Source organism: Corvus hawaiiensis (assembly GCF_020740725.1).
Source record: "Corvus hawaiiensis isolate bCorHaw1 chromosome 38 unlocalized genomic scaffold, bCorHaw1.pri.cur SUPER_38a, whole genome shotgun sequence".
Classification (NCBI taxonomy): Eukaryota; Metazoa; Chordata; class Aves; order Passeriformes; family Corvidae; genus Corvus; species Corvus hawaiiensis.
The window spans coordinates 79837-91052 of NW_025963268.1; the positions used below are offsets into that span (position 1 = coordinate 79837).

Consider the following 11216-nt stretch of genomic DNA (forward strand, 5'->3'; position numbering starts at 1 on the left):
GTCATAGGACTGGGATGGACTGGAAGGCACTGGGATGGACTGGGAGGGACTGGGGCGGTACTGGGAGGGACTGGGATGGACTGGGAGGGACTAGGGCAGACTGTTATAGGACTGGGATGGACTGGGAGGCACTGGGATGGACTGGGAAGGACTGGGAGGGACTGGAGGGACTGGGAGGCACTGGGATGGACTGGGAAGGACTGGGAGGGACTGGGGTGGGATGGGAGGTGACTGGGACGGACTGTTATAGGACTGGGATGGACTGGGACAGCACTGGGATGGACTGGAGGGACTGGGCGGGCTGGGAAGGCACTGGGGCGGTACTGGGGGACACTGGGATGGACGGAGATGGGATGGGAGGCGACTGGGGCAGACTGTTATAGCACTGGGATGGACTGGGAGGGACTGGGTGGGCTGGGATGGACTGGGGTGGGATGGGAGGTGACTGGGACGGACTGTTATAGGACTGGAAGCGGACTGGGAGGCACTGGGATGGACTGGAGGACTGGGACTGGGTGGGATGGGAGGTGACTGGGGCGCACTGTTATAGGACTGGGATGGACTGGGACGGCACTGGATGGACTGGGAGGGACTGGGAGGGACTGGGGTGGGATGGAGGCGACTGGGGCGCACTGTTATAGGACTGGAAGCGGACTGGGATGGACTGGGGCAGCACTGGGATGGACTGGGATGGACTGGGAGGGACTGGGAGGGACTGGGAGCTGGAAGCACTGGGACCAGTATAGAATCACACTGGAAGGTACTGGGACCAGTACAGGGCAGCACTGGGACTGGGAGGCACTGGGACCAGTATAACCCAGTATGGGACCAGTACAGGGCAGCACTGGGACTGGGAGGCACTGGGACCAGTATAACCCAGTATGGGACCAGTATAACCCAGTACTGGGACCAGTATAACCCAGTATGGGACCAGTACAGGGCGGCACTGGCACTGGGAGGCACTGGGACCAGTATAACCCAGTACTGGGACCAGTATAACCAGTATGGGACCAGTATAACCCAGTACTGGGACCAGTATAAGCAGTACTGGGACCAGTATAATCCACTATGGGACCAGTACAGGCTGGCACTGGACAGACTAGGACCAGTATAACCCAGTATAGGACCAGTATAAGCCAGTATGGGACCAGTACAGGGCGGCACTGGGACTGGGAGGCACTGGGACCAGTAGAACCCAGTATGGGATCAGTATAACCCAGTACGTGACCAGTACAGGGCGGCACTGGAGCACTGGGACCAGTAGAACGCAGTACGGGACCAGTAGAACCCAGTATGGGACCAGTACATGGCGGCACTGGGACTGGGAGGCACTGGACCAGTATAACCCAGTATGGGACCAGTAGAACCCAGTATGGGACCAGTATAACCCAGTACGGGGCCAGTAGAACCCAGTATAGGACCAGTAGAACCCAGTATGGGACCAGTAGAACCCTGTACTGGGACCAGTATAAGCCAATATGGGACCAGTATAAGCCAGTATGGGACCAGTACAAAGTGACACTGGGACTGGGACAGACTGGGACCAGTATAACCCAGTACGGGACCAGTATAACCCAGTACGGGACCAGTACAGGGCGGCACTGGGACTGGGAGGCACTGGGACCAGTATAACCCAGTATGGAACCAGTATAACCCACTACGGGACCAGTATAAGCCAGTACTGGGACCAGTAGAACCCAATACTGGGACCAGTGTAACCCAGTATGAGACCAGTATAACCCAGTACTGGGACCAGTGTAACCCAGTATGGGACCAGTAGAACCCAGTACTGGGACAAGTGTAACGCAGTACTGGGACCAGTAGAACCCAGTATGGGACCAGTAGAACCCAGTACTGGGACCAGTGTAACCCAGTACGGGACCAGTGTAACCCAGTACGGGACCAGTGTAACCCAGTATGGGACCAGTAGAACCCAGTACTGGACCAGTGTAACCCAGTATGAGACCAGTAGAACCCTGTACTGGGACCAGTGTAACCCAGTACGGCACCAGTAGAACCCTGTACGGGACCAGTAGAACCCAGTATGGGACCAGTATAACCCCGTACGGCACCAGTAGAACCCAGTACGGACCAGTAGAACCCAGTATGGACCAGTAGACCCAGTACGGGACCAGTGTAACCCAGTATGGGACCAATATAACCCAGTATGGGACCAGTAGAACCCAGTACTGGGACAAGTGTAACGCAGTACTGGGACCAGTAGAACCCAGTACGGACCAGTAGAACCCAGTACTGGGACCAGTAGAACCCAGTACTGGGACAAGTGTAACGCAGTACTGGGACCAGTAGAACCCAGTACTGGGACCAGTAGAACCCAGTACGGCACCAGTAGAACCCAGTACAGCACCAGTAGAACCCAGTACGGGACCAATATAACCCAGTATGGGACCAGTAGAACCCAGTACTGGACAAGTGTAACGCAGTACTGGGACCAGTAGAACCCAGTACGGCACCAGTAGAACCCAGTACGGCACCAGTAGAACCCAGTACTGGGACCAGTAGAACCCAGTACGGCACCAGTAGAACCCAGTACGGCACCAGTAGAACCCAGTACTGGGACCAGTAGAACCCAGTATGAGACCAGTAGAAACCCAGTACGGGACCAGTGTAACCCAGTATGGGACCAGTAGAACCCAATACCGGGACAAGTGTAACGCAGTACTGGGACCAGTGTAACCCAGTATGGGACCAGTAGAACCCAGTACGGGACTAGTAGAACCCAGTATGGGACCAGTATAGCCCAGTATGGGACCAATATAACCCAGTATGGGACCCATAGAAACCCAGTATGGGACCAGCAGAACCCAGTATGGGACCAGTAGAACCCAGTACGGGACCAGTACAGGGCTCGCGGCACTAGGACTGGGAGGCACTGGGACCAGTATAACCCTGTACTGGACCAGTATAACCAGTACGGGACCAGTATAACCCAGTACGGGACCAGTGTAACCCAGTATGGGACCAGTATAGCCCTAGTACTGGGACCAGTGTAACCCCAGTATGAGACCAGTATAACCCAGTACTGGGACCAGTGTAACCCAGTATGGGACCAGTAGAACCCAGTACTGGGACAAGTGTAACGCGAGTACTGGGACCAGTAGAACCCAGTACGGGACCAGTATAACCCAGTACGGGACCAGTATAACCCAGTACTGGGACCAGTATAACCCAGTACGGGACCAGTAGAACCCAGTATGGGACCAGTAGAACCAGTACTGGGACCAGTGTAACCCAGTATGAGACCAGTAGAACCCTGTACTGGGACCAGTGTAACCCAGTACGGCACCAGTAGAACCCAGTAGGACCAGTAGAACCCAGTATGGGACCAGTAGAACCCAGTACGGGACCAGTAGAACCCAGTATGGGACCAGTAGAACCCAGTACGGCACCAGTAGAACCCAGTACGGGACCAATATAACCCAGTATGGGACCAGTAGAACCCAGTACTGGGACAAGTGTAACGCAGTACTGGGACCAGTAGAACCCAGTACGGCACCAGTAGAACCCAGTACGGCACCAGTAGAACCCAGTACTGGGACCAGTAGAACCCAGTACGGCACCAGTAGAACCCAGTACGGCACCAGTAGAACCCAGTACTGGGACCAGTAGAACCCAGTACGGCACCAGTAGAACCCAGTACGGCACCAGTAGAACCCAGTACTGGGACCAGTAGAACCCAGTATCGGCACCAGTAGAACCCAGTACGGCACCAGTAGAACCCAGTACTGGGACCAGTAGAACCCAGTACGGCACCAGTAGAACCCAGTACGGCACCAGTAGAACCCAGTACGGCACCAGTACAGTCCGGCCCTGGCACTGCGAGACACCGGAACCAGCAGGGGGCGCCCCTGCCACGCCGAGGGGCGGGGCCACCCTGGGGCCCCCCCGCGCTCCAGCCAATGGCAGAGCCCCGCTCCCACCGCCAGCCAATCGGAGCGCGGCAGCTCCTCCAAGCCCCGCCCCGCGCTCCCCCCTCCCCTCGGGCAGCGCGCGGGGCCGCACGTGCCCAGAGGGGGGCGTGGCCTCGCCGCTCCTGGCCCCGCCCCCTCGCCCTGGCCCCGCCCCCTCGCCCTGGCCCCGCCCCCCGAGCCGCCGCCGGGTGGGGGAGGGGCGGGGGGGGGCGGGTTTTACCCGGTGTCCCCGCGTGCCCCGGGGGGGGGGAGGGGCCCTCGGGAATTTGGGGGTTTTGTGAGGAAATTTGGGTTTTAGAGGAAATTTGGGGGGTTTGTGAGGAAATTTGGGGTTTTTATGGGAAATATTGGGGGTTTGGGGAGGGAATTTGGGGGTTTTGGGAGGGTATTTGGGGGGTTTGTGAGGAAATGTGGGGGTTTGAGTGAGGAAATTTGGGGTTTCTGAGGAATTTTCGGGGTTTTTGTGAGGAAATTTGGGGTTTGAGTGAGGAAATTTTGGGGGTTTTGTGAGGAAATTTGGGTTTGAATGAGGAAATTTGGGGGTTTTGTGAGGGAATTTGGGTTTTTGTGAAGAAATTTGGGGTCTGAGTGAGGAAATTTGGGGGTTTTTGAGGAATTTTCGGGGTTTTTTAGAGGAAATTTGGGGTTGGAATGAGGAAATTTGGGGTTTCTGTGAGGAAATTCGGGGTTTTGTGAGGAAATTTGGGGGTTGAATGAGGAAATTTGGGGGGTTATGGGGAAATTTGGGGGTTTTTGGGGAAATTTGGGGTTTGAGTGAGGGAATTCAGGATTTTTTGAGGAAATTTGGGGTTTCTGTGAGGAAATTTGGAGTTTTGTGAGGAAATTTGGGGTTTGAATGAGGAAATTTGGGGGTTTTGGAGGAAATTTGGGGGGGGTTTTGAGGAATTTTCGGGGTTTTTAGAGGAAATTTGGGGTTTTTGTGAGGAAATTTGGGGTTTGAATGAGGAAATTTGGGGGTTTGGGGAGGGAATTTGGGGGGTTTGTGAGGAAATTTGGGGGTTTGTGAGGAAATTTGGGGGTTTGAGTGAGGAAATTTGGGGGGTTTGTGAGGAAATTTGGGGTTTGAGTGAGAAATTTGGGGTTTCTGTGAGGAAATTCGGGGTTTTGTGAGGAAATTTGGGTTTGAATGAGGAAAATTGGGGTTTTTAAAGGAAATTTGGGGTTTTGTGAGGAAATTGGGGTTTTGTGAGGAAATTTGGGGTTTTGTGAGGAAATTTGGGGTTTTAGAGGAAATTTGGGGTTTGAGTGAGGAAATGTGGGGGTTTGTGAGGAAATTTGAGGGTTTCGTGAGGAAATTTGGGGGTTTCGTGAGGGAATTTGGGGGTTTTGGGAGGGAATTTGGGGGTTTTGTGAGGGAATTTGGGGGTTTGAGTGGGGAAATTTGGGGATTTGAGTGGGGAAATTTGGGATTTTTGTGAGGGAATTTGGGGTTTTTGTGAGGAAATTTGGGGCGTTTAGAGAAAATTTGGGGGTTGAGTGGGGAAATTTGGGGTTTTTGTGAAGAAATTTGGGGTTTGAGTGAGGAAATTTGGGGGTTTTGAGGAATTTTCGGGGTTTTTAGAGGAAATTTGGGGTTTCTGTGAGGAAATTTGGAGTTTTGTGAGGAAATTATTGGTTTTGTGAGGAAATTTGGGGTTTTTGTGAAGAAATTTGGGGTTTCTGTGAGGAAATTTGGGGGTTGAATGAGGAAATTTGGGGGTTTTAGAGGAAATTTGGGGGGTTTTTGGGGAAAATTTGGGGTTTGAGTGAGGAAATTTGGGGGTTTTAGAGGAAATTTGGGGGGTTTTAGAGGAAATTTGGGGTTTGAGTGAGGAAATTTGGGGGTTGAATGAGGAATTTGGGGGTTTTGGGAGGGAATTTGGGGGTTTTGTGAGGAAATTTGGGGTTTGAGTGAGGAATTTTGGGTTTTGTGAGGAATTTGGGGGTTTTGTGAGGAAATTTGGGTGTTTTTAGAGGAAATTTGGGGTTTGAGTGAGGAAATTTGGGTTTTGTGAGGAAATTCGGGGTTTTGGGAGGAAATTTGGGGGTTGAATGAGGAAATTTGGGGGTTTATGGGGAAATTTGGGGGTTTTTGGGGAAATTTGGGGTTCGAGTGAGGGAATTCGGGATTTTTTGAGGAAATTTGGGGTTTGAGTGAGGAGATTTGGAGTTTTGTGAGGAAATTTGGGGTTTGAATGAGGAAATTTGGGGGTTTTGGGAGGGAATTTGGGGTTTTATGGGGAAATTTGGGGGTTTTGTGAAGAAATTTGGGGTTTGAGTGAGGAAATTTGGGGTTTTTGCGGAATTTTCAGGGTTTTTAGAGGAAATTTGGGGGTTGAATGAGGAAATTTGGGGTTTATGGGAAATTTGGGGGTTTTTGGGGAAATTTGGGGTTCGAGTGAGGGAATTCGGGATTTTTTGAGGAATTTGGGGTTTTTGTGAGGAAATTTGGAGTTTTGTGAGGAAATTTGGGGTTTGAATGAGGAAATTTGGGGGGGTTGTGAGGAAATTTGGGGGGTGTGAGGAAATTTGGGGTTTGAGTGAGGAAATTTGGGGTTTGAGTGAGGAAATTTGGGGGTTTTAGAGGAAATTTGGGGGGTTTGTGAGGAAATTTGGGGTTTGAGTGAGGAAATTTGGGGGTTTTGGAGAAATTTGGGGGTTTTGGGAGGGAATTTGGGGGTTTTGTGAGAAATTTGGGGTTGAGTGAGGAAATTTGGGGTTTGAATGAGGAAATTTGGGGGTTTTGTGAGGAAATTTGGGGTTTTTAGAGGAAATTTGGGGTTTGAGTGAGGAAATTTGGGGTTTTGTGAGGAAATTCGGGTTTTGGGAGGAAATTTGGGGGTTGAATGAGGAAATTTGGGGGTTTATGGGGAAATTTGGGGGTTTTGGGGAAATTTGGGGTTCGAGTGAGGGAATTCGGGATTTTTTGAGGAAATTTGGGGTTTGAGTGAGGAAATTTGGAGTTTTGTGAGGAAATTTGGGGTTTGAATGAGGAAATTTGGGGGTTTTGGGAGGGAATTTGGGGGGTTTATGGGGAAATCTGGGGTTTTTGTGAAGAAATTTGGGGTTTGAGTGAGGAAATTTGGGGGTTTTTGAGGAATTTTCAGGGTTTTAGAGGAAATTTGGGGGTTGAATGAGGAAATTTGGGGTTTCTGTGAGGAAATTCGGGTTTTGGGAGGAATTGGGGGTTGAATGAGGAAATTTGGGGGTTTTTGAGGAAATTTGGGGGTTGAGTGGGGAAATTTGGGTTTTTGTGAAGAAATTTGGGGTTTGAGTGAGGAAATTTGGGGTTTGAGTGAGGAAATTTGGGGTTTTGTGAGGAAATTTGGAGTTTTGTGAGGAAATTGGGGTTTGAATGAGGAAATTTGGGGGTTTTAGAGGAAATTTGGGGCGTGTGAGGAAATTTGGGGTTTTGAGTGAGGAAATTTGGGGTTTTTGTGAGGAAATTTGGGGTTTGAATGAGGAAATTTGGGGGTTTTGGGAGGGAATTTGGGTTTGAGTGAGGAAATTTGGGGGTTTTTGAGGAATTTTCGGGTTTTTAGAGAAATTTGGGGTTGGAATGTGAAATTTGGGGTTTCTGTGAGGAAATTTCGGGGTTTTGTGAGGAAATTTGGGGTTGAATGAGGAAATTTGGGGGGTTATGGGGAAATTTGGGGGTTTTTGGGGAAATTTGGGGTTTGAGTGAGGGAATTTGGGATTTTTAGAGGAAATTTGGGGTTTGAGTGAGGAAATTTGGGGTTTCTGTGAGGAAATTTGGGATTTTTAAAGGAAATTTGGGGTTTCTGTGAGGAAATTTGGGGGTTTTGTGAGGAAATTTGGGGTTTGAGTGAGGAAATTTGGGGTTTTTAGAGGAAATTTGGGTTTGAATGAGGAAATTTGGGGTTTGAGTGAGGAAATTTGGGGTTTTTAGAGGAAATTTGGGGTTTGAATGAGGAAATTTGGGGTTTGAGTGATGAAATTTGGGGTTTTTATGGGGAAATTTGGGGTTTCTGTGAGGAAATTTGGGGGGTTTAATGGGGAAATTCGGGGTTTTTAAAGGAAATTTGGGGGTTTTGTGAGGAAATTTGGGGTTTTATGGGGAAATTTGGGGGGGTTGTGAGGAAGTTTGGGGTTTTACTGAGGAAATTTGGGGTTTCTGTGAGGAAATTTGGGGTTTCTGTGAGGAAATTTGGGATTTTAGAGGAAATTCGGGGGTTTTGCTCGAGGGTCACGTGACCCTTTGCACGAGGACACCCCCCACCCCCGGGGGGGGCGGAGTCACGAGGTCACGTGGCCCCCGCGTGCGCGCTCCCCCGCCCACGTGACCACCTCAGCAACAGCGGCCGAGCCGCGCTCCGATTGGCCGGCGCCTCCGTGACGTCACTGCAGGGCGCGCCGGCCCGTTGCCACGGCAACAGCGGGAGCTGGGGGGGGGGGAGGTGGAGGCCTTGGAAAGGGGGATTTGGACCCAAAAAAAATGACCAAAAAGGCCCAAAATGGGGGCTGGGCACGGCAAAGGGAGCTTCGACTCTAAAATCAGAATTTGACCCTAAAAATGACGATTTCCGACCTAAAAATGAGGGGTTTGGTCCTAAAACAGGGAGTTTGGCCTTAAAATTGAGGGCTTGCCTCCCAAAAAGGAGGGGTTTGGTCCTAAAACCGGCGGGTCGCGCCTAAAAATGGTGTTTGACCTTAAAAATGAGGTTTTTTACCCCCAAAAGAGCAGGAATGGGCATTAAAATGAGCATTTCCGAGCTCAAAAGGAGCTTTTGCCCAAAAACGAGGGGTTTGTGCTAAAAATGGGGGCTAAAAATGAGTCTTTTTAACTTTAAGAGAAGGATTGGACCATAAACTTGAGCCTTTGGACCCAAAAGTGAGGTGTTTGGCCCTAAAAAGGGGCTTTAGCACCAAAAACGGGGTCTGAAATACTAAAAATTAATTTTTTTTTACCCAAAATGAGGTTTCAACCCTCAAAACGAAGCTTTGGTCCTAAACCGGTGGCTTTTGGCCCTAAAATTCAGGCTTGAACCCTAAAACTGCGCGTTCTTACCCAAACATGGGGGGAAATGAAGCCTAAAAAATGCGGGTTTGGACCCAAAATTGGAATTTGGGTCATACGAGCGAAGAGTTGAGGCTGCAAAACGGCCTCAAAAATGACATTTCAGGCCCCGAAATTCCGAGTTTTCTGGCCCAAAAGAGGGATTTCAACCCCCAAACTGGAGGTTTGCTCATAAAAAGGGGGGTTCAGGCCTCCAAAAGAAGGGAAAACGCAGCTTCGGAGCTGAAATTAAAGTTTTTAACCCAGAAATGTGGGTTTGGAAGCCAAAACGAGGCTTTTGAACGCGAAAAACGCAGGTTTTGGTTCAAAAATGGAGATTTTTGGAGCCCTAGAATTGAACCTTTGGCGGATAAAAATTAAACTCGGAGCTTCGAACGCGTTTCAGGTGCAGGAATTGCGGATTTCCCCCCAAAATGGGGATTTAACTTTCTCGAAGGAAGGCTCGGGGTGTCCGAAAAGAGGCATCGGGCGCTAAAAATGACTTTTTTCCCCCAAAAAATGAGGATTCGGGACCCTAAAATCGACGATTTGGGTTCAAGATCGGGGCTCGAGCCTCAGGAATTCGGCCCCCAAAACCAAGGGGTTTCACCCCAAAATCAGGAGGCCGGGAAGGGGAAATTCCAGCTTTTGGGGGAAAACTCGAGGATTTTGGGACTTCAAAGGGGGGGGGGGGGGGGGGGGTGACACGAGTGACACCTGACACGTGACCCCGCCCCCCACCTCCAGCCCCTCCCCCACTTCGGGAAGGGAGGGGAGAAGCCGCAGCCAGCAGGGGGGCGCCACACCCCGGTCTCCATGGCAACGCCCCGCCCCCGCGGTCCGCCTTGAGCCCACCAGGGGGCGCCAAACAAGCCCCGCCCACTCCGCGTTTGATTGACAGGAAGGGGGCGGAGCCAACTGCACAAAACTGTCTAATCAGCAGCGGGAGCGCGCGCAGGCCCCGCCCACCCCCCCCGCGGCGTCACACAGGAAGTCCCGCCTCCCCGTCGCCGTGACGTCACTTCCGGCCCATCAGGACGGCGGCGGCCATGTTGCTGTGGGGGGGGAAAAGCCCCGCCCCCTTTGCCTTTCGGGGGGGGCGTGGCCAAAGAGCTTCCCCACCCCCCGAGGTAGGCGGGGCTTATCCGTGGCCAATGGGAGAGCAGCATTTCCAAGCCCCGCCCCTTTTCCCAGGGGTGATGCCTCAAAGCCGGTGAAGCTCCGCCTCCCCGGTGTGAAACCACGCCCATTCCGGAGGCCACGCCCACCACGCCGAACCACGTGGGTCAGGCCACGCCCCTTGGTGGGCCCCACCCATCCAGGCCACGCCTCCCTGCCAAGCCACGCCCCCTGCTGAGGCCCCGCCCACCGGACCCGGCTTTCTCCCCGTCCCCCCTGCGGGTTCATTTTGGGGCAAATTCCTCCCTTTTTTGGGCTCCTCCACCCGCTTCCCGCCGAGGGGGCGGGGTTTCAGGGCGGGGCGTGTCCCTCTGGGTTTTTTGGGGGGGGGTTCTCCCCTTTTTTTGGGGTCCCGCCCCTCTCCCCTCCCCACCATCCTCATACCTTGTAGTAGGCGGGGGGAGGGGCGGCGGGGGGGAGGGGCAGCTCGCGCAGGGGGTGGGCGGGGCCGTGGGGGCCGTGGGGGCGGGGCCGGGCCCCCCCCCGCCCCTCCCCCACCCCGCGGTGGTTTTGGGGGGTCTCCGGGGGCGCCGCCGCCACCGCCACAGGGCCCCCCCCGCCCCCCAGCAGCGCCAGCAGCGCCGCCCCTCCCCCCGCGCCCCCCAGCACCGCCCCCCCCCGCGCGGGGGGCGGGCCCGGCCCGGGCGGGCTCGTCTGATTGGCTGAGTCTGGGTGGGGGAGGGGGGGGGGTCAGGGGGGAGGCTCAGGTGGGCAAAGCCCCCCCCCCCCCGCCCCTCCTCCCACCTTTACCTGTCCGTCCTGGTCCAGCGGCGCGCTCCGCGCCGGGGCCTGGGGGTGGGGGGAGGGGGAGGGTGAGGGGTGGGGGAGGGGCGGGGTGGGGGCGGGGTGGGGGAGGGGAGGGGGTCACTCACGCTGTCCCACGCGCAGGGTGACCCTCATGGCCCGGGTCAGGCAGGCCCCGCCCTGGCGATTCTCCAGCCCCTCGGGGGTCCCGTCCGAGGTGGCTGCGGGGGGGGGGGGGGGGGGGGGGGACGGCGTGACGTCACTGGTGACGTCATCGCCCGCCCCGTGACATCACCGCCTCGCCGTGTCACGCGCTGGTGACGTCACGGTGACGTCACTCCCAT

General features: G+C 53.8%; 1 protein-coding gene across 1 annotated transcript in view; it reads right to left on the bottom strand.

The window, feature by feature from the left end:
* Window positions 1-11160, bottom strand: part of EFNB3 (ephrin B3) — a gene marked incomplete at its 5' end in the record, with an annotated part of 34290 nt that extends 23130 nt beyond the window's left edge. The window contains 5 exons of the mRNA XM_048293252.1: window positions 6317-6381; window positions 9333-9523; window positions 10722-10796; window positions 10879-10917; window positions 11001-11160. Of these exons, the coding sequence (XP_048149209.1) occupies window positions 6317-6381; window positions 9333-9523; window positions 10722-10796; window positions 10879-10917; window positions 11001-11160 (530 nt within the window). The remainder of the gene's footprint in view (window positions 1-6316; window positions 6382-9332; window positions 9524-10721; window positions 10797-10878; window positions 10918-11000) is intronic.
* Between the last annotated feature and the right edge of the window lie 56 nt (window positions 11161-11216).